At 45.1% G+C, this 15620-nt stretch overlaps 1 protein-coding gene across 48 annotated transcripts in view; it reads right to left on the bottom strand.

Moving 5' to 3' along the window:
• Positions 1-15620, bottom strand: part of LIMCH1 (LIM and calponin homology domains 1) — a 222385-nt gene that overhangs the window by 7169 nt on the left and 199596 nt on the right. For 20 of the 48 annotated variants that reach the window (XM_083459670.1, XM_083459692.1, XM_083459703.1 and 17 more), the window contains 9 exons: positions 15488-15571; positions 13110-13202; positions 11121-11225; positions 10429-10565; positions 8732-8850; positions 7582-7705; positions 5836-5928; positions 4033-4141; positions 2959-3061 (listed from right to left, as the gene is read on the bottom strand). In XM_083459670.1, the coding sequence (XP_083315796.1) occupies positions 2959-3061; positions 4033-4141; positions 5836-5928; positions 7582-7705; positions 8732-8850; positions 10429-10565; positions 11121-11225; positions 13110-13202; positions 15488-15571 (967 nt within the window). The remainder of the gene's footprint in view (positions 1-2958; positions 3062-4032; positions 4142-5835; positions 5929-7581; positions 7706-8731; positions 8851-10428; positions 10566-11120; positions 11226-13109; positions 13203-15487; positions 15572-15620) is intronic. The other 28 variants (XM_083459681.1, XM_083459713.1, XM_083459714.1 and 25 more) reach the window with 3 other exon arrangements.

Genomic DNA, 15620 nt, shown 5'->3' with positions numbered 1-15620 from the left:
TTTAAAGGAGATGCTGGAATTGAGGCTCTGAGATGGATAAACTACAGTTCCCAGAATTCTTTGGAAGAAGCGATGTGCTTTATATGCGTGGCTCGATGCAGTTACTCAACCAGGGTTGAGAGATTAAGGAGAAATGCGCACCCTTCTCCCACTTCTCCATGGCTCCCCCCTGATCCCCACTAAGTGAGCACACTAGTGTTTCCTTAGCATCGCAAAAATCTCAGCAGTAGTCAGCAACTGGAAACGGGAACGTGGTTTTCTGTCAAATCGCCGTCTACTTTCTGTCCACCCTTTCACAGAACAGGCTATAGCAGTTAGATTCAAAGCCGAATGAGAATGTGGGATTGAAATAATTAAAGCCACACATCTAAATGATAATTTATGCATTGTTCATTTCATTATTTACGACAGTTCCTGGCAAAAACGTGCGACTCCCTGGTGCAAATTGACTGTGAAACTATACAACAGTGCCCTCTACCTTTCAGGGTGTGGAAGTGTTTCCCAGCGCAAAAAGCAGCTTCTTAGAATTAGTTTTTTTCCTTCTCATTCTCTTTCTAATAACAACACACTTTTTCTTCCCCGGAAAGAGGAGAGGTACATCTGTTGTGGTTCCCTTCTTTACTCAAAGCATCTGAAGGAGCGTCTCCACCCCCATCGTTCTACCCGGACACTGAGGTCCAGCGCGAGGGCCTTCTAGTGGTTCCCTCACTGTGACAAGCCAAGTTACAGGGAACCAGGCAGAGGGCCTTCTTGGTAGTGGCACCCGCCCTGTGGAACGCCCTCCCACCAGATGTCAAAGAGAACAACAACTGCCAGACTTTTAGAAGACATCTGAAGGCAGTCCTGTTTAGGGAAGCTTTTCATGTTTGATGCATTACTGTATTTTAATATTTTATTGGAATATTTTAATATTTTGTTGGAAGCCCAGCCAGATGGGCGGGGTATAAATAATATGTTGTTGTTGTTGTTGTTGTTGTTGTTGTTGTTGTTAAGCATGCATCATGGAACGTGAGCAGCCGTACCCTCTGAGCCAGCTGGGACAGCTTTTCTTCTGCTAAATTTGCAAATGAGCAAGGCAGTGCTAAAAGATCAGTGCAAACAGGTGAATACAGAGAGGCAGGAACAGCCTCTGTCCCTTCCTGGCCTTTTGCACTGAATTTTGAAAGGAATCAGAGCGGTTTCTTCTGCCATTCCCCACAGCCTGTGCTCCAGAGCCAGTTTACAAACTCACAATGGTGGAATATCAAGCCTGCAACCTTCCTGTAGCTACGAGTATCTTGTGGGTTCACAGAACATGCCAGCATCCCCTCTTCTACGTGCCAATGGTAGTAGTTTATTTTACTGCGATCAGCCTCTTAACATCCCGTTAGCTCTAGCATTTAGTGCTGTTGGTTTCGCAGTGCTAGATTATTTCAGATACCGGTATGACTAACCAGGAAAAAGATCGGGAGGCGAAACCTGCAATCTCAAAGTAACTCTTTGCGAAGGTCACTGCTCATTGTGGTGCGATAATGAGTGCCAGACCAGGACTGGGGAGACCCAGGGTGAGATTCACCTTGAGCCTATTATATTCTCTCAGCCTAACCAACCTCATTGGAAATAAATAAAAAACTGTCCAATACCACCTTAGAGACCAACTCAGTTTGTTCTGGATATAAGGTTTCATGTACATGCACACTTCTTCATGTGTGCATGCACGCGACAGCTGATATCCAGAACAAACTGAGCTGGTCTCTAAGGTGCTACTGGACAGTTTTTTTATCTATTTTGACTGCATCAGACCAACATGGCTACCTACCTGAATCTACCTCATTGAATCGCTATGGAATAAAATGGGGGTCTGGGGCAGGCAGGAGGCATGGAGAAAAAACCACATTTCCTTGAAGGAAAGGTGGGATATAAATGGAATGGATGAATAAGAAAAGGATACAGTTTCAACAAGAAATTAAATCATTACAAGATTATATGTTGGACGTACCTGTAAATAACCACTTGCCCATTTACCTGTGAGGAGTGCAAATTGCCTCCATCTGATCAGTTTTAGTAAAATGTGAGGTAGGTTTGGACCACGCCATAATTAGGCACTTTTAAGTCCCACTGATCTCAGGGGGAGACTTGCATTTTCTCTAAAGGGAATCATGGAAGGCCTTGAGGCACCCTGGCCATGAAGTAAACCCACTAACCACAGTAGTGCGACTTACTTCTGAGTTAGTGTGCACAAGAGGGTGGTGTAAAGTGTCAGTATCTCAGCTGCAGTCAGAGGTAACTGGCCTCCCCCTCCAGGCAATTGGCTGAGATACTTGTTGACCTTCCTGTCTGCGTCTCCCGGCAGGGCACAGGCAAGGCCATAAATCGGCTATCCTCCTCAAACGTGAGAAGAACACATCCTCCTCCTTCTCCCTCCCTGCATTCCCCCAGGGAGGGGAAAAGAGACAGACAGGAGTCCTATTTATATGTCTTTTATTCCTGTCATTCAGCAGTACATAGAAACGTGACTGCACTCTCCAGACTCCAGCAGTAGAGTCACAACTCCACCCCTGTACTTCCAGTACAGGTCAGATGACACTCTGAGCTAACATCCGGTGCTCAGTACAGAGAATAGACTCCCCCTTTTCCCCAACAGTACAGTTCCAGACATCAACATCCTGTTTTGCATTCCAGCCACCTGCAGCTGGCTTTTGCATTGCTGCTTTTATTCAACATAAAGTGCCTCAGGGCACTTTTGTTTGTTTGCACACATCTTTCAGGCAACTGATGCGCCACAAATGATTTATCTCAACCGGTATGCATTGGCAAGTGAGGTAGTAAATGTTTTTTTGTGGGGTGGCATAGGCCCTGGGCATATTTGCAAGGCTAATGTAGTATGCGGTGTTGAAAAAAACCACACACACACACACACACACACACACACACACACACACAGTAAATATCGCATTGAGACCAGTCCCCGGTACTTACTTCTGGATCTGATGTAACAATCATTGCAGTTGAGAAGACCACTTCTAATCCGGACGTCTGTTCCACTTGCTGCATCTCCAAGTTGTCCCTTGCAGATTCCACACTATTTGTTGACAAAGAGTGGATATAATTAAAGTTAAATAATACATTCATCGGGATATCTAGGGATATGCTGTAGGCTGCCCAAAGTGGCTGGGGAAACCCAGCCAGATGGGCAAATAATAATAATAATACCCAAACTATGTTGCTTTTATACCAGGTTAATTGTCATGGTGCCCATCCACCAAGAAACCTGGGATCTGTACTTTGGTGAAATATCCCTTCCCTTACTCCCTGTCACATCTTCACATTGTCTCCAAGTGTCAGGGGCTGGACTGAGGAGGAACGGTGGAGACCGCCCCCACCCCTTTTCTCCTGCACCTTCCTGAGAACAGGAGGACACTATAGATTTAGAACAGTGGTTTGCAGAAGGGCACAGTTCAGAGGGGAGAAGCTGGGAAATATTGGGAGAGGAACAGCAGGAAGAAGAAGCATCAGGGGAGAGACAGCTGTCAGACTCAGTGTCTTTGGAAAGCATACCTGACCACCCCCTCTCCCAGGACCAGGCATGCATTGAGGGTATTAGAACAGAGAGTTCAGAGGCAGAAAGCTCAGATTAACCGACACAGGGGTGATGTAGAGTAGGAGAGACGCTGGGGATGGGACTTTACTCAGAGCAACGCCATTATCTTAGGGAGACTGCCTTCCTTCGTTGCTCTCTATGAATTATTGAATAAATTGCTTGGTAAGAACTTTTATTGTTTATCTGCTTCTTGGCTGCCACTGTGGGAGGGATCAGATTCCCTGATGCCTGACATCAAAGCAGGAGGATTTCTAGTGGCTGCGTTGTCTGGAGTAGCTTGCCACATAGAGGGCTCGGGATGGTGGAGCGTCCATCACCAGAAAGAAACAGAAGGTATAAGCACCTGCAAGGCAAGTTGCACTAAACCTCCCAGCTGTGCTGAAGGGAACTGCCATGCAAAAGACAACAGGCAGGCCATCCTTTAGGGAGAATACGTTACTGAGGAATCCTACCCTGAAGCACTGAATATGGAAATAAAGACCGAGTGTTTCGATAATCATGGCAGCGCCTTTCCCGAGAGGCTGTCCGCAGCTAGAGCAGAGTTTCTTTCCGCTGACAGACCTAAAAGAAATAGACAAACGACAAAACCAGATTCAAACATTTCCTCCCATGCCGTGGCCCCCGTGAAAATCCTCTCACTCAGAAAGCTGATGTTTGGCACGGGAGGAAACCTGCCGCTGCCCTGAAAAGGCTGGTTTGTCCTCCAGCTAGCCAAAGCGTTGAGGACCTAGCGAGTGCTCAAACCATTCATGGCCAAACCAGCCATGGCTGAGGGTCTCTCACACCCCAAAGGTGGGGTTCCTCTCCTACATTCTGAGAAACACTGTACTAAGGTGACATTATGGACAGTGGCTGCCTGTGGTTGGCAAGGGTAGCGCATCTCCTGGAAAAGAGAGACATCTTCACCAGAGTAGCCCAATGGACAATGAACATACTGCACCACAATTCATTTCGGTTCTCTGTCAGCTGCATGGCACAGGAAGGAACTGTTTCTGGCTGAGACACCCACAGGGCTACAACCATCATAGCTACAGCTTGAGTTATTCCTATAAGGCAAGCGCCATGTGGATGTGCTCCATATTCGTGGTGGTTTGATAGGATCCTGTGCCATTGAAATTCTACTCAGTATTGATCCAGAGTAGATTCCAATGTATAGTTAGCAGAATAACAGCTTAAACTCATTGCAGGATTCCTCAAAAAATAGACCAGAGGCAATTGTATTTCATCCAGCAGAGCTTTACTGCTACTGAAGGCAAATGAGCATAATGGTCACAAATCCAATACATTCAGGATTGGCACTGTCCATAAGAAATCCAGTTGCAGCAGACTTAACTTAAACTTAAAATAGCTTATAGTAAGTCTAAACCTTAACACTAAGCATACTATGTACAGAACACCACACCAGACGGAAAAGAGATAGAAAGAGAAAGTGAAACCCAGACTCCTTCTGGCCTTACTTTTCTGGCCATGACAGAAAGAGATACAGTGGTGCCCCGCAAGACGAATGCCTCGCAAGACGAAAAACTCGCTAGACGAAAGGGTTTTGCGTTTTTTGAGCTGCTTCGCAAGACGAATTTCCCTATGGGCTTGCTTCGCAAGACGAAAAACGAAAACGTCTTGCAAGTTTGTTTCCTTTTTCTTAACACCGTTAATACAGTTGCGACTTGACTTCGAGGAGCAACTCATAGCACGCGGTGTGGTAGCCTTTTTTGAGGTTTTTGAAGACTTCGGTGATTTTTGAAGCTTTTCCAAAACTTTCCCGACACCGTGCTTCGCAAGACGAAAAATTCGCTAGACGAAAAAACTCGCGGAACGAATTAATTTCGTCTTGCGAGGCACCACTGTAACAGAACCAGTTTAAGCCAGCTGTATTCAGCTTCTCTGAAGGAATAACCCAAACAGCATGAACCTTCTGCTTGTTTCTTTCACACAGAGAAACTTCCAGAAGCTTCCAGAACCCTCCTGAATTAAGTAGAATAGGAAAGATCTCTACACATCAGATCAATACTTTTTGCACTAAGAATTGCAAACTGACATCCTAAGACAGCTACCTCCTTTATGTTTTGCCTCCACTCCACATGGCATTCGAACAACCTCCCATTATCTGTAGAAGCAGGGTGATAAAATACTTTTGGGAACGTCTTAATCTATGCCACCACTCGTACGCCTCAAAACTGCGCTCACCAGTTAGGAAGTTTCAGCTGGAATGAAAACTCTGTAAAGCAGCTCATTAGTTTGTGAAAATCCTTATTGACCTTTTGTACCTGTTGGGTGACTGGCTTTGAGTTGTAGGAGAACAGGGTGATGATGATGATCGCCCAGCTCCAGAGCTCTCTCGACAGCCTGCCCTGAAACAGAAACAAAACAGGAGGGAACTCTGGTGAAGCAAGTCCAGCCCCAAAACAGAGAGTCAGGAGGAATCCTAATGGGGCAGGAAATGGCACTGAGCCTCAAGCACTGAGCGGCTTCTAGGAAGCCATTCTGTTGCCTCAGGCAGGGCTGGTGCATTGACAAGAGTGAGGATTCATGCTGCAGGCCTGAGTGGTCTGGTGCAGGCTTTGGAGGTTGAATAAGAACCTCTCTCCCTGCATCTTGTGGTGAACTCTTCTTGCACACGGTTTCTTCAAATGGAAACAGGGGAGTCGCAACTGGGTAAAAAAACGCCTCCGTGTATAGTCAGAATTATCATTGTAGGACAAAAGCGTGGCTAGTATTCCGCAGGCGAGAAGGATTGAATTAACTCATAATGATAATAAGGGGAAAAGTAAAGGTGAAGAATCTCTGGACGGTTCAGTCCTGTTAAATTTGACTATGGGGTGTGGTGTTCATCTTCACTTTCAGGCCGAGGGAGCTGGCGTTTGTCCACAGACAGTTTTCCAGGTCATGTGGCCAGCATGACTAAACTGCTTCTGGTGCAATGGGACACCATGACGGAAACCAGAGCGCACGGAAACGTTGTTTACCTTCCCGCTGCAGCGGTACCTATTTATCTACCTGCACTGGTGTGCTTTCGAACTGCTAGGTTGGCAGGAGCTGGGACAGAGCAATGGGAACTCATCCCGTCACGGGGATTCGAACCGCCGACCTTCTGATCGGCAAGCCCAAGAAGCTTCAGTCATGTCATGCTCCTCTCCTCACTGCTCCACGCTCTGAAGCTGTACAATCCAGGAACATTTTACCACATGACCCATTGTTTCTACGGTCTACCCCCAGATGTCACACTCCCTTCCCAGAGTGGCTTACTTGTTGTTCTCGCTTAGGGAAGGGTCAAACATGAAACTTAAGGCAACCTCTTTCTCTTCCCCGGGGTCTCTGTCTCAGTGTGGTCTGTGATATCATAGCTGATTGTATGCTCTCATACTATGCTGATTAAGTCATGGAAGCCTCTGTTACCTACCTCCTTTTTATAATAATAATAATATTTATTGGCATTTTCATTTTCAAAAAACACTGTGTGATTTTACATATCTTTACATTACCTATGGGACGTGGGTGGCACTGTGGGTTAAACCACAGAGCCTAGGGCTTGCCAATCAGAAGGTCGGCGGTTCTAATCCCCACGACGGGGTGAGCTCCCGTTGCTCGGTCCCTGCTCCTGCCAACCTAGCAGTTCGAATGCACGTCAAAGTGCAAGTAGATAAATAGGTACCACTCCAGCGGTGTTTCCGTGCGCTGCTCTGGTTTACCAGAAGTGGCTTAGTCATGCTGGCCACATGACCCGGAAGCTGTACGCTGGCTCCCTCAGTCAATAAAGCGAGATGAGCGCCACAACCCCAGAGTCGGTCACGACTGGACCTAATCATCAGGGGTCCCTTTACCTTTACCTTACCTATATTCTGACTCTCTCGAGTCAATGACTCCCCCCCATCCCTCCCAACCCAACTGACTTTCTAACTTCCAATTATAATTTCATCCGCATTTCTCATTCCCCCCATTTTAACTGACAAACCTTTAAGCCAGTCCTGTTAGTGTTGTTAAGTGTTGACAACTCTGTTACCTACCTCCTCATTTCTCTTGCAGAACTGACCGGCAGACCTAAATTATGTTCCGACGGAAAGTTTTTCTGTTTCGTGTCTGAAACACGTGGGCTCTGTTTACTTAATAACTGCTGATTCCACGTAACATCTGGAGAGAGAGATTCAAATTAGGCAAACATAATCATAATAATAATAATAAAGGGGTTGTTTGACAGGGGACATTTCTGAATACACACACACACTCAAAAGAAAGACATCCTAAAGCTTTGAAAAAGACATATAGCTACATTGCTACGGTTGTCGAGCATGGAGAGGGTCATTTTTCGGGCCTTTGGCACTTCCAGAAAACCTCTTTATTGAGCGATTTGTTTCCAGGGAGTTTATGGGACGTTCCCTGAAGCAACTGTCATTCATGTACACACCCAGAGCATTTCTCCTCACTTTCCTTATCACAAGGTGTCTGGCTTATTTTGCAAGCACGCTTGTTATGTACCAAATTCACTTTAAATGTGGAAGCTGAATTTCATGGTACAGTGGTGCCTCACAAGACGAAAAGAATCCATTCTGTGATTCTCTTCGTCTAGCGGTTTTTTCGTCTTGCGAAGCAAGCCCATTGAGGGATTAGCGGATTAGCGCTATTAGCGGCTTTTAGCGGCTTATCGGATCAGCTGATAAGCGGCTTAGCGGCTTAGAAAAAGGGGGGGAGGGGAAAAAACCCGCAGGAACTCGCAAGACATTTTCGTCTTGCGAAGCAAGCCCATAGGAGATTCGTTTTGCGAAGCACCTCCAAAACGGAAAACTCTTTCGTCTAGTGAGTTTCCCGTCTTGCGAGGCATTCGTCTTGCGGGGCACCACTGTACGTGATTGAATTCCACAAGTGAAATAGCAACAAGAGCCTGGAAGCACTCTTATTGTGAAGGCTATGCTGAAAGTTCTCCGAAGATAATTTCTGAGCAGTGGTTTCTTTTTCTTTTAAACCCCACATTGTATAAAGAGGTTGGATTCTGCACAAAACAACTCATAGTATTTTACTTCTTTCAATCTCCTCTAAATTTAACAATACATGCAATACCAGAAAGGAGAATAGTAGATTTTATTTTCACTGCAAACGTAGTTTCAATTAGTTAGGAGAGAGTTGTTGTTTTGTAAAGAGATTTAAAAAGCCTTCACGTACCCTGGCACAGTGGCAAAGTCATCTCAGTGGGCTGTAGACGTTCTGTCCTGGATATCTGTGGGTCTTGCTCATTTCCTCTCTGTTTACTGGTTCTTATATATTCTTCTTTATTTACAGTGCTGATAAACGTAAAACATAAAAAGGTAGGAACAATATGGAGCGATTTCCTAATCGCATTTGAAATTAGGCTTGATGACGCCACAGCTACCCATATGGGAAGGCTGAGGTAGTTTTGGTTTTGGCAGCACACTCTTCCTATGATAAAGTATTGCATCTGAGATGATATGAAAATCCATTCACTCTTAGCCCTGGTGGCAGCTGTTTTGTACATGAAAACCAATCAGTGATGTTATCAGGTTGAATCCTGACAAGACAGAAGTACTGTTTTGGGGGGACAAGGGGCGGGCTGGTGTGGGGGACTCCCTGGTCCTGAATGGGGTAACTGCGCCCCTGAAGGACCAGGTGCGCAGCCTGGGAGTCATTTTGGACTCACAGCTGTCCATGGAGGCGCAGGTCAATTCTGCATCCAGGGCAGCTGTTTACCAGCTCCATCTGGTATGCAAGCTGAGACCCTACCTGCCCGCGGACTGTCTTGCCAGAGTGATGCATGCTCTAGTTATCTCCCGTTTGGACTACTGCAATGTGCTCTATGTAGGGCTACCTTTGAAGGTGACTTGGAAATAACAACTACAGTGGTACTTCAGGTTACATATGCTTCAGGTTACAGATTCTGCTAACCCAGAAATAGTGCTTCAGGTTAAGAACTTTGCTTCAGGATGAGAACAGAAATCGTGCTCCGACGGTGCAGCGGCAGCAGGAGACCCCATTAGCTAAAGTGGTGCTTCAGGTTAAGAACAGTTTCAGGTTAAGTACGGAGCTCCGGAACGAATTAAGTACTTAACCTGAGGTACCACTGTAATCCAGAATGCAACAGCTAGACTGGTGACTGGGAGTGGCAGCCAAGACCATATAACACTGGTCCTGAAGGACCTACATTGGCTCGAACTACATTTCTGAGCACAATTCAAAGTGTTGGTGCTGACCTTTAAAGCCCTAAAAGGCCTTGGTCCAGTATACCTGAAGGAGTGTCTCCATCCTCATCATTCAGCCTGGACACTGAGGTCCAGCTCCAAGGGCCTTCTGGTGGTTCCCTCACTGCAAGAAGTCAGGTTACAGGGAACCAGACAGAGGGCTTTCTCGGTAGTGGCACCCACCCTGTGGAATGCCTTCCCATCAGATGTCAAGGAAATAAGCAACTATCTGACTTTTAGAAGGCATCTGAAGGCATCCCTGTTTAGGGAAGTTTTTAATGTTTAATGCTGTATTGTGTTTTTAACATTCTGTCGGGAGCTGCCCAGAATGGCTGGGGAAACCCAGCCAGATGGGTGGGGTATAAATAAATTATTATTATTATTATTATTATTATTATTATTATTATTCTATCTAATGGCAAATATGTATGTGTCAACCTGTCCACAGAGCATCTTAGGATAGACAGTGACACTGGGCAAACACACATATCACAGGCTTCCTGTTTCCAGGCTTCTCTGTCATATCCAAAATAAAACTTCCATATCTGAAATTAGACTTCGGTACCTTCCCTAGTGGGAAGATGGCTCAAGCGGTTTGTGCATATATTCTTTTGGAAGAAACACCTGTGCAGGCACACCCCATGAAATGTTATTTCTTTTACACACCTCATATTCTCCTTCCATGGTTCATATTCTTTGCTTTTTGAAAAGGGAACACCATCTTGCTCAGAAAATAAATTCTTCCGAGTTCTATCTTCCTTTTGCTTATCTTCCTCTTCAGAGTAGCTCACGTCCACCATATTCTACAAAAAATTGAAATAAAGACACACATTTTTTTAAAAAAAGAACAGCCTATTTATTTAACAAAGAAAAAATTGGGGGGGATTATTTAAAAAAAATTAAAAGTACATTATACTTTCAGGATTTGACAGAGATGGCAAAAAAAATGGTATTTAAAACTTTTTATCCCTTCACCTCCAACAAGTTGTGCCATAGTGTAGTCTCATTTGATTTCACCCATTGAACAATGCCACACTACTGCCCCACCAAATCACCCTCAACGTCCAGCTATTTCAATGTCTGAACTTGTTTGGCCAGCTTCTCATTTCAGACATAGCTATATAATTCTTCTATCGCACATTCATCCTCAGCCTTCCAAAGATTATTTCCACAAAGAGAAGGCTAAATCCCAAGGCATTTTAATTCAATGCTGCTTTCAAAGCAGACACTGCAACCAGAGCCCTGAACTGCTGCGCTTGGCGGAGTTTGGATGACGCAGAGATGACACCCACCCACCCCGATCTGACTCCTTTTTTTGCCATCCCATATTTCCCCCCTCGTTTCACCAGCAAACTCACCACAGTCCCATTTCCATCCGTCACAGAGGAAGACGTGGACAAGGGTTCTGCAGAGCTCGAAGTGACTGTGAATGGTACCACGGTGTCCTCAATGATCTTGCGTTCCTAAAGGAGAGGCAAGGATGTCGAAAGAACGAAATGGTGAAAGTTTGGCAACAAAACCCAGCTGCATCATTAGGAACCAGGCGATAGAAGACTCAAATGTGCCCTTTCCCGATTTTTCCCCAGGGAGCAACGGAATGCAGGGAAGAGGCACAGGGAAGAGGCTGGAAGTCAGATGTCAATGAACATTTTATAAAATAATGTGTTTTAATAATAAATGTAATAAAATAAAATTGGGCCGAAAAACAAAGGATGTAACTCCCCTGGCTGGATCCCATCATAGCCCAGCATTGATTGATTTATTTTAAATTCTTGCTACTGAGAAATTTCCACGGATAACAAAAGCACATATACCATCTAAAAACCCAGCATTTTGTTTCTAATAGCAGCCAATCTAATGCCTTTGGGAAGCTTACAAGTAAGGTAAGGGGATTCATTCTGATGTGTTTGCAAGGAGACTGGATGATACAGTGCTGAAACCCCACACTTCCCAGTGCACTTTCCTTATTGCAAAAAATCCGATCTTACAGGGAAGTGGGGTCATTGTGCAAAACCTCCCAGTCAACTCTTAACTGAACAACCTGTCCGTATGTGACTGAAACGCACCTGAAAAGAGCGAGACTCTGGCAACAAACCCGGTTTGGAAATAAATGGTGCTGCTTTTTAAAAAAAGCTACAGCCCAGATCATAAGAAGTCATAGTTCCGCTCTATTCCGTGCTGGTCAGGCTGCAAGTGGAGCTATGTGGCCAGTTCTGGGGTCACATTTGAAGGAGGACATTGGCCAACTGAAGTGTGTCTAGGAAGAGGGTGACCAGGAAGATGAGCGGTTCAGAAACCATTTCCTGTGAGGAACTGCTGAAAGAGTTCGGTATATTTAGCTTGGGGAAAAAGAAGGTTTGGTGAGCGGATGGGGGAGTGGGGCAGCTAAAGAGTTGGACTAGAACCAATGGAAGGAAAACTACAGAGAAGTAGGTGCCGGCTAAACTGTAGGATAAACTTCTTAATAGGAAAAGCTGTTTAACGGCGGAACAGACTGCCTCACTGTGGGAATGTCGAGGAAGGTAGGAGAGGATATATCGTATTTTGATATTATCCCTCCTCACTCACGCTAGTGAGCGAACAGCAGAGCACATTCCCTTTTCAACTTATTGGAAGCAAGTTGATGATTCGTTAGAATCCTTTAATTAAGCAGTCCAGTCTGGCTTGTTCCTGGTTAAGTTTCCCCTTCATTCCCCTCTTAAAATAATAACACAACACAGTCTTCTTTAAAAGTAAGAATAAAGTTTTACTCACATTCAGTTCACAGCAGTGATCTGAAGGCAAGCCTTATCTTGTGGTTACAGTGAAAAGAAGTCTGAGCTACATCTCAGCTTGTGGTCTCCATCCTTTGTGAAGGGTGAGCCATGCGCTGGCTAAGAGCCAGGAGAGTGAGAGTCCAAGAGAGATATGGTTGCGTGGCCAACCCTTTTATCTGGTCAGCTAGGGTCATGCCCATCCACCTGATCACACACAGGGAGAGGAAGCTCCACAGCAGGTATGACAGGAAGTCCTCCCTGTCTGGAGCCACAGTCCTCTGTGTGTCCATTCTAGGCAACAGGAAAATGTTGTACTTGACTGCTCTCTCACAATCAGGAATGGTGGGCTCTCCTTTACTGGAGAGGCTAGGGGCAGCCATCTGCCAGGGACACGCTAGTTGCATCCTGTATTGCAGATCCTGCTCTAAGCAAGGAGTTAAGACTAGTTGACTTCTGAGGACCCCATGATTCTGGCAAAAAACACACACACCGAAAAACAACCCAACCCAAGGACAAGGCAAATTAAACACTGTATTACAGCCACCATGATACAGGTACAGCCCCATCAAAGCTGCGTCTCTGCCTTCGTACCTCCTCATAGTATTTCCGCTCCTCCTCTTCAACTTCCTTTTGTGCCTTTTCCCATTCTTCTTTCAACTTGTCCTGCTCTTTCTGATACCTTTCCTGCAGAGAGTTCCAACACAAGCTGTTAACTCGGGAATTACGGGAGGAGGGAAATTGTTTCCTCAGTTGGGTCCAAAGAAGAGCTCCAAATGAATATTTATTTGGAAATGCAACTACTCTTTGATCAGTAAAAGAAGAAGAAGAAGCAAGACTTGCTAGAATCGAGGATTCCTTCAGAGCGAAAAAGCAATAAAAAAGATATTTGAAAAACCTTAAAATTTAACATAAAAAACCCCCCAGGAGTTGCTACCCTTCCTCTTCCATAATGCCTGGTTCAGTTTTTGACATTTCATTTGCCTGCGTTACAGGATGTGGAATGGGAGTTGGGGAAAATACACTACAATGTCATAACGAGGGATGAAGTTTATTGACTTATGCACTGAGGAAAGAGAAACATGGAAAAGGGAGGAAGCAGAAAAACTGATACAGGGAAGAACAGAGAAGGTGAAGGATATACAGGGTGAACATTGACTATTTGTTTCAGAAAGTTGCTTGTCTGTTTGCTATGCATTCGGACATCTCTTATGATATTGTAAACAAATTTTACGTGATGGTTCCTGAGATCACGTAGCAGGTTTTTGTCTATGTTTGGATAAAATGGGCTACTATTTGGAATCAAGATGGTGGACTGAACCTTTCAAAATTGCACTGATTTTAAGCGCTGATTTCAAAACTGCACTGATTTTTTTGTTTCTTTGTTTCTTAGAATTCCCAAGAAACTGTGTATATGAGGGTGCTAGTATAGATGCAATAGTGGGAGATAAAGATGGCACTCAGGTATGAAAAAAGCTGAAACATTCTGCTTTATTTTTCACAAAGTTTTAGTGCCTTAGTCCTTCCTCCTCCAATGACTGTAACATCAGCTATAGTTCTATGAGATCTTTTGGTGTGGGCAAAGGATAAGACTCAGTGCTGTAAGGAAAATCATCTAACTTTTAGAAATACCCACTAAAATTAAAGCTAGATAATATATTTTCACAGTCCCTCGTTCAACTTCAATTTTATATTCATCTGAAATCATAAGGAAGCATGGCTATGACATATTTGATTAGCAGCTGATCAAATTTTGATTGCTATCTGAAACAAAATCCATTCTCAGCCATAAAACAGAAGACAAAGGAGGAGGGAGGGAGGGAGGGAGGGAGGGAGAAATAACAAAAAAATCCACTATACTTGGAAACATGGGATATACATTTTCATTTGGCTAGGTTTGCATCCGAGTTTAACTGAGGTTCATAGATATATTGACTTTGGCAGTAATCTAATCAGGATAAACTGCTGCCAGTAAAATTTTAATGAAAGATGAAGAACTATGTCAGCTTATAAGATAAACAGACAACATATAAAGGTCTTAAGTGGAGAAGATGACAACTAGCCAAGTAGTTGATTGTTCTAGAGTGGAATTATTTTCTAAAAAATATATTCTCAATGAATACCCATTTTCTGAATTAAAAAAGTAACCCTTCAAATCGTATTCACTTCCCAACATCCCTATGCCTAGCCTTTAAAATGTGTATCAATAAAATGCATATCATCAACACCACTATGTTGCACTTCTGCTGAGAGTTTTGTATGCTTTTCTCTTTCATGGAAAAATCTGGGAGCCAGTCAGGGTCTCTAGATCAGTGTTTCCCAACCGGTGTTCCGCGGCACACGAGTGTGCCGTGAGACATCGGCTGGTGTGCCGCGAGATGCCTGGAGGGAGGCGGGCGAGTCGGGCGGCGAGAGGCGGGGCGGCGGCGGCGAGGAGAGGCCGCGCCTCCTGCTGCTGCCTGGCGCTCCTCCTCGCAGCCGGCAGCGCTGCCTGGGCGCCTCCGCGCGACTCTGCCTCGCTGGGTTTGGTCTCCCAGCAGAGACGGGTCACACGCGCCCCTCCCTCCCTCCCTCAGCCTGCGCGGAGGGAGAGCCAGAGAGAGGCATCGCTCCTGCGCTCCGAGGCGGATTGAGTGCAGCTGAGAGGAGCTGCCGAGGGAAAAAACTTTCACTTTTGTGCGTCCCTCCCGGCGTGACGCTGCGCGCTGACGTCACGGGGCGGGGCTTTAATGGTGGTGTGCCGCGAGATTTTTTTTCAGTAAACAGGTGTGCCGTTGCCCAAAAACGTTTGGGAAACACTGCTCTAGATGAATGGGGAGTCAAAGGATTATGTGAATAATCAGCACATGTGGCTCAAGTTTTAAGGAAAACTTCTCAACTATGGAAAGGTAGGCTTGGGAGAAATTTCAGAAGCCACTCCTTGAAAACCAGGTAGGATACAAATGTAATAAACAAATAAGGATGGGAGGTACCTGAAGGACACGCTCCTGTTCATGCTGCCATCGTTCTTGTCGCTTACGCTCCTCCTCTGGGTCCCAAGACCAGCAACCAAAGGGCTGAAATAAAGTTGATGGATACCGTTAAAGGCTAGGAATACATACCAGA

This window comes from Podarcis liolepis (assembly GCF_965112155.1).
Source record: "Podarcis liolepis genome assembly, chromosome: 9".
Classification (NCBI taxonomy): domain Eukaryota; kingdom Metazoa; phylum Chordata; class Lepidosauria; order Squamata; family Lacertidae; genus Podarcis; species Podarcis liolepis.
This window is presented reverse-complemented; position numbering and strand designations above follow the sequence as displayed.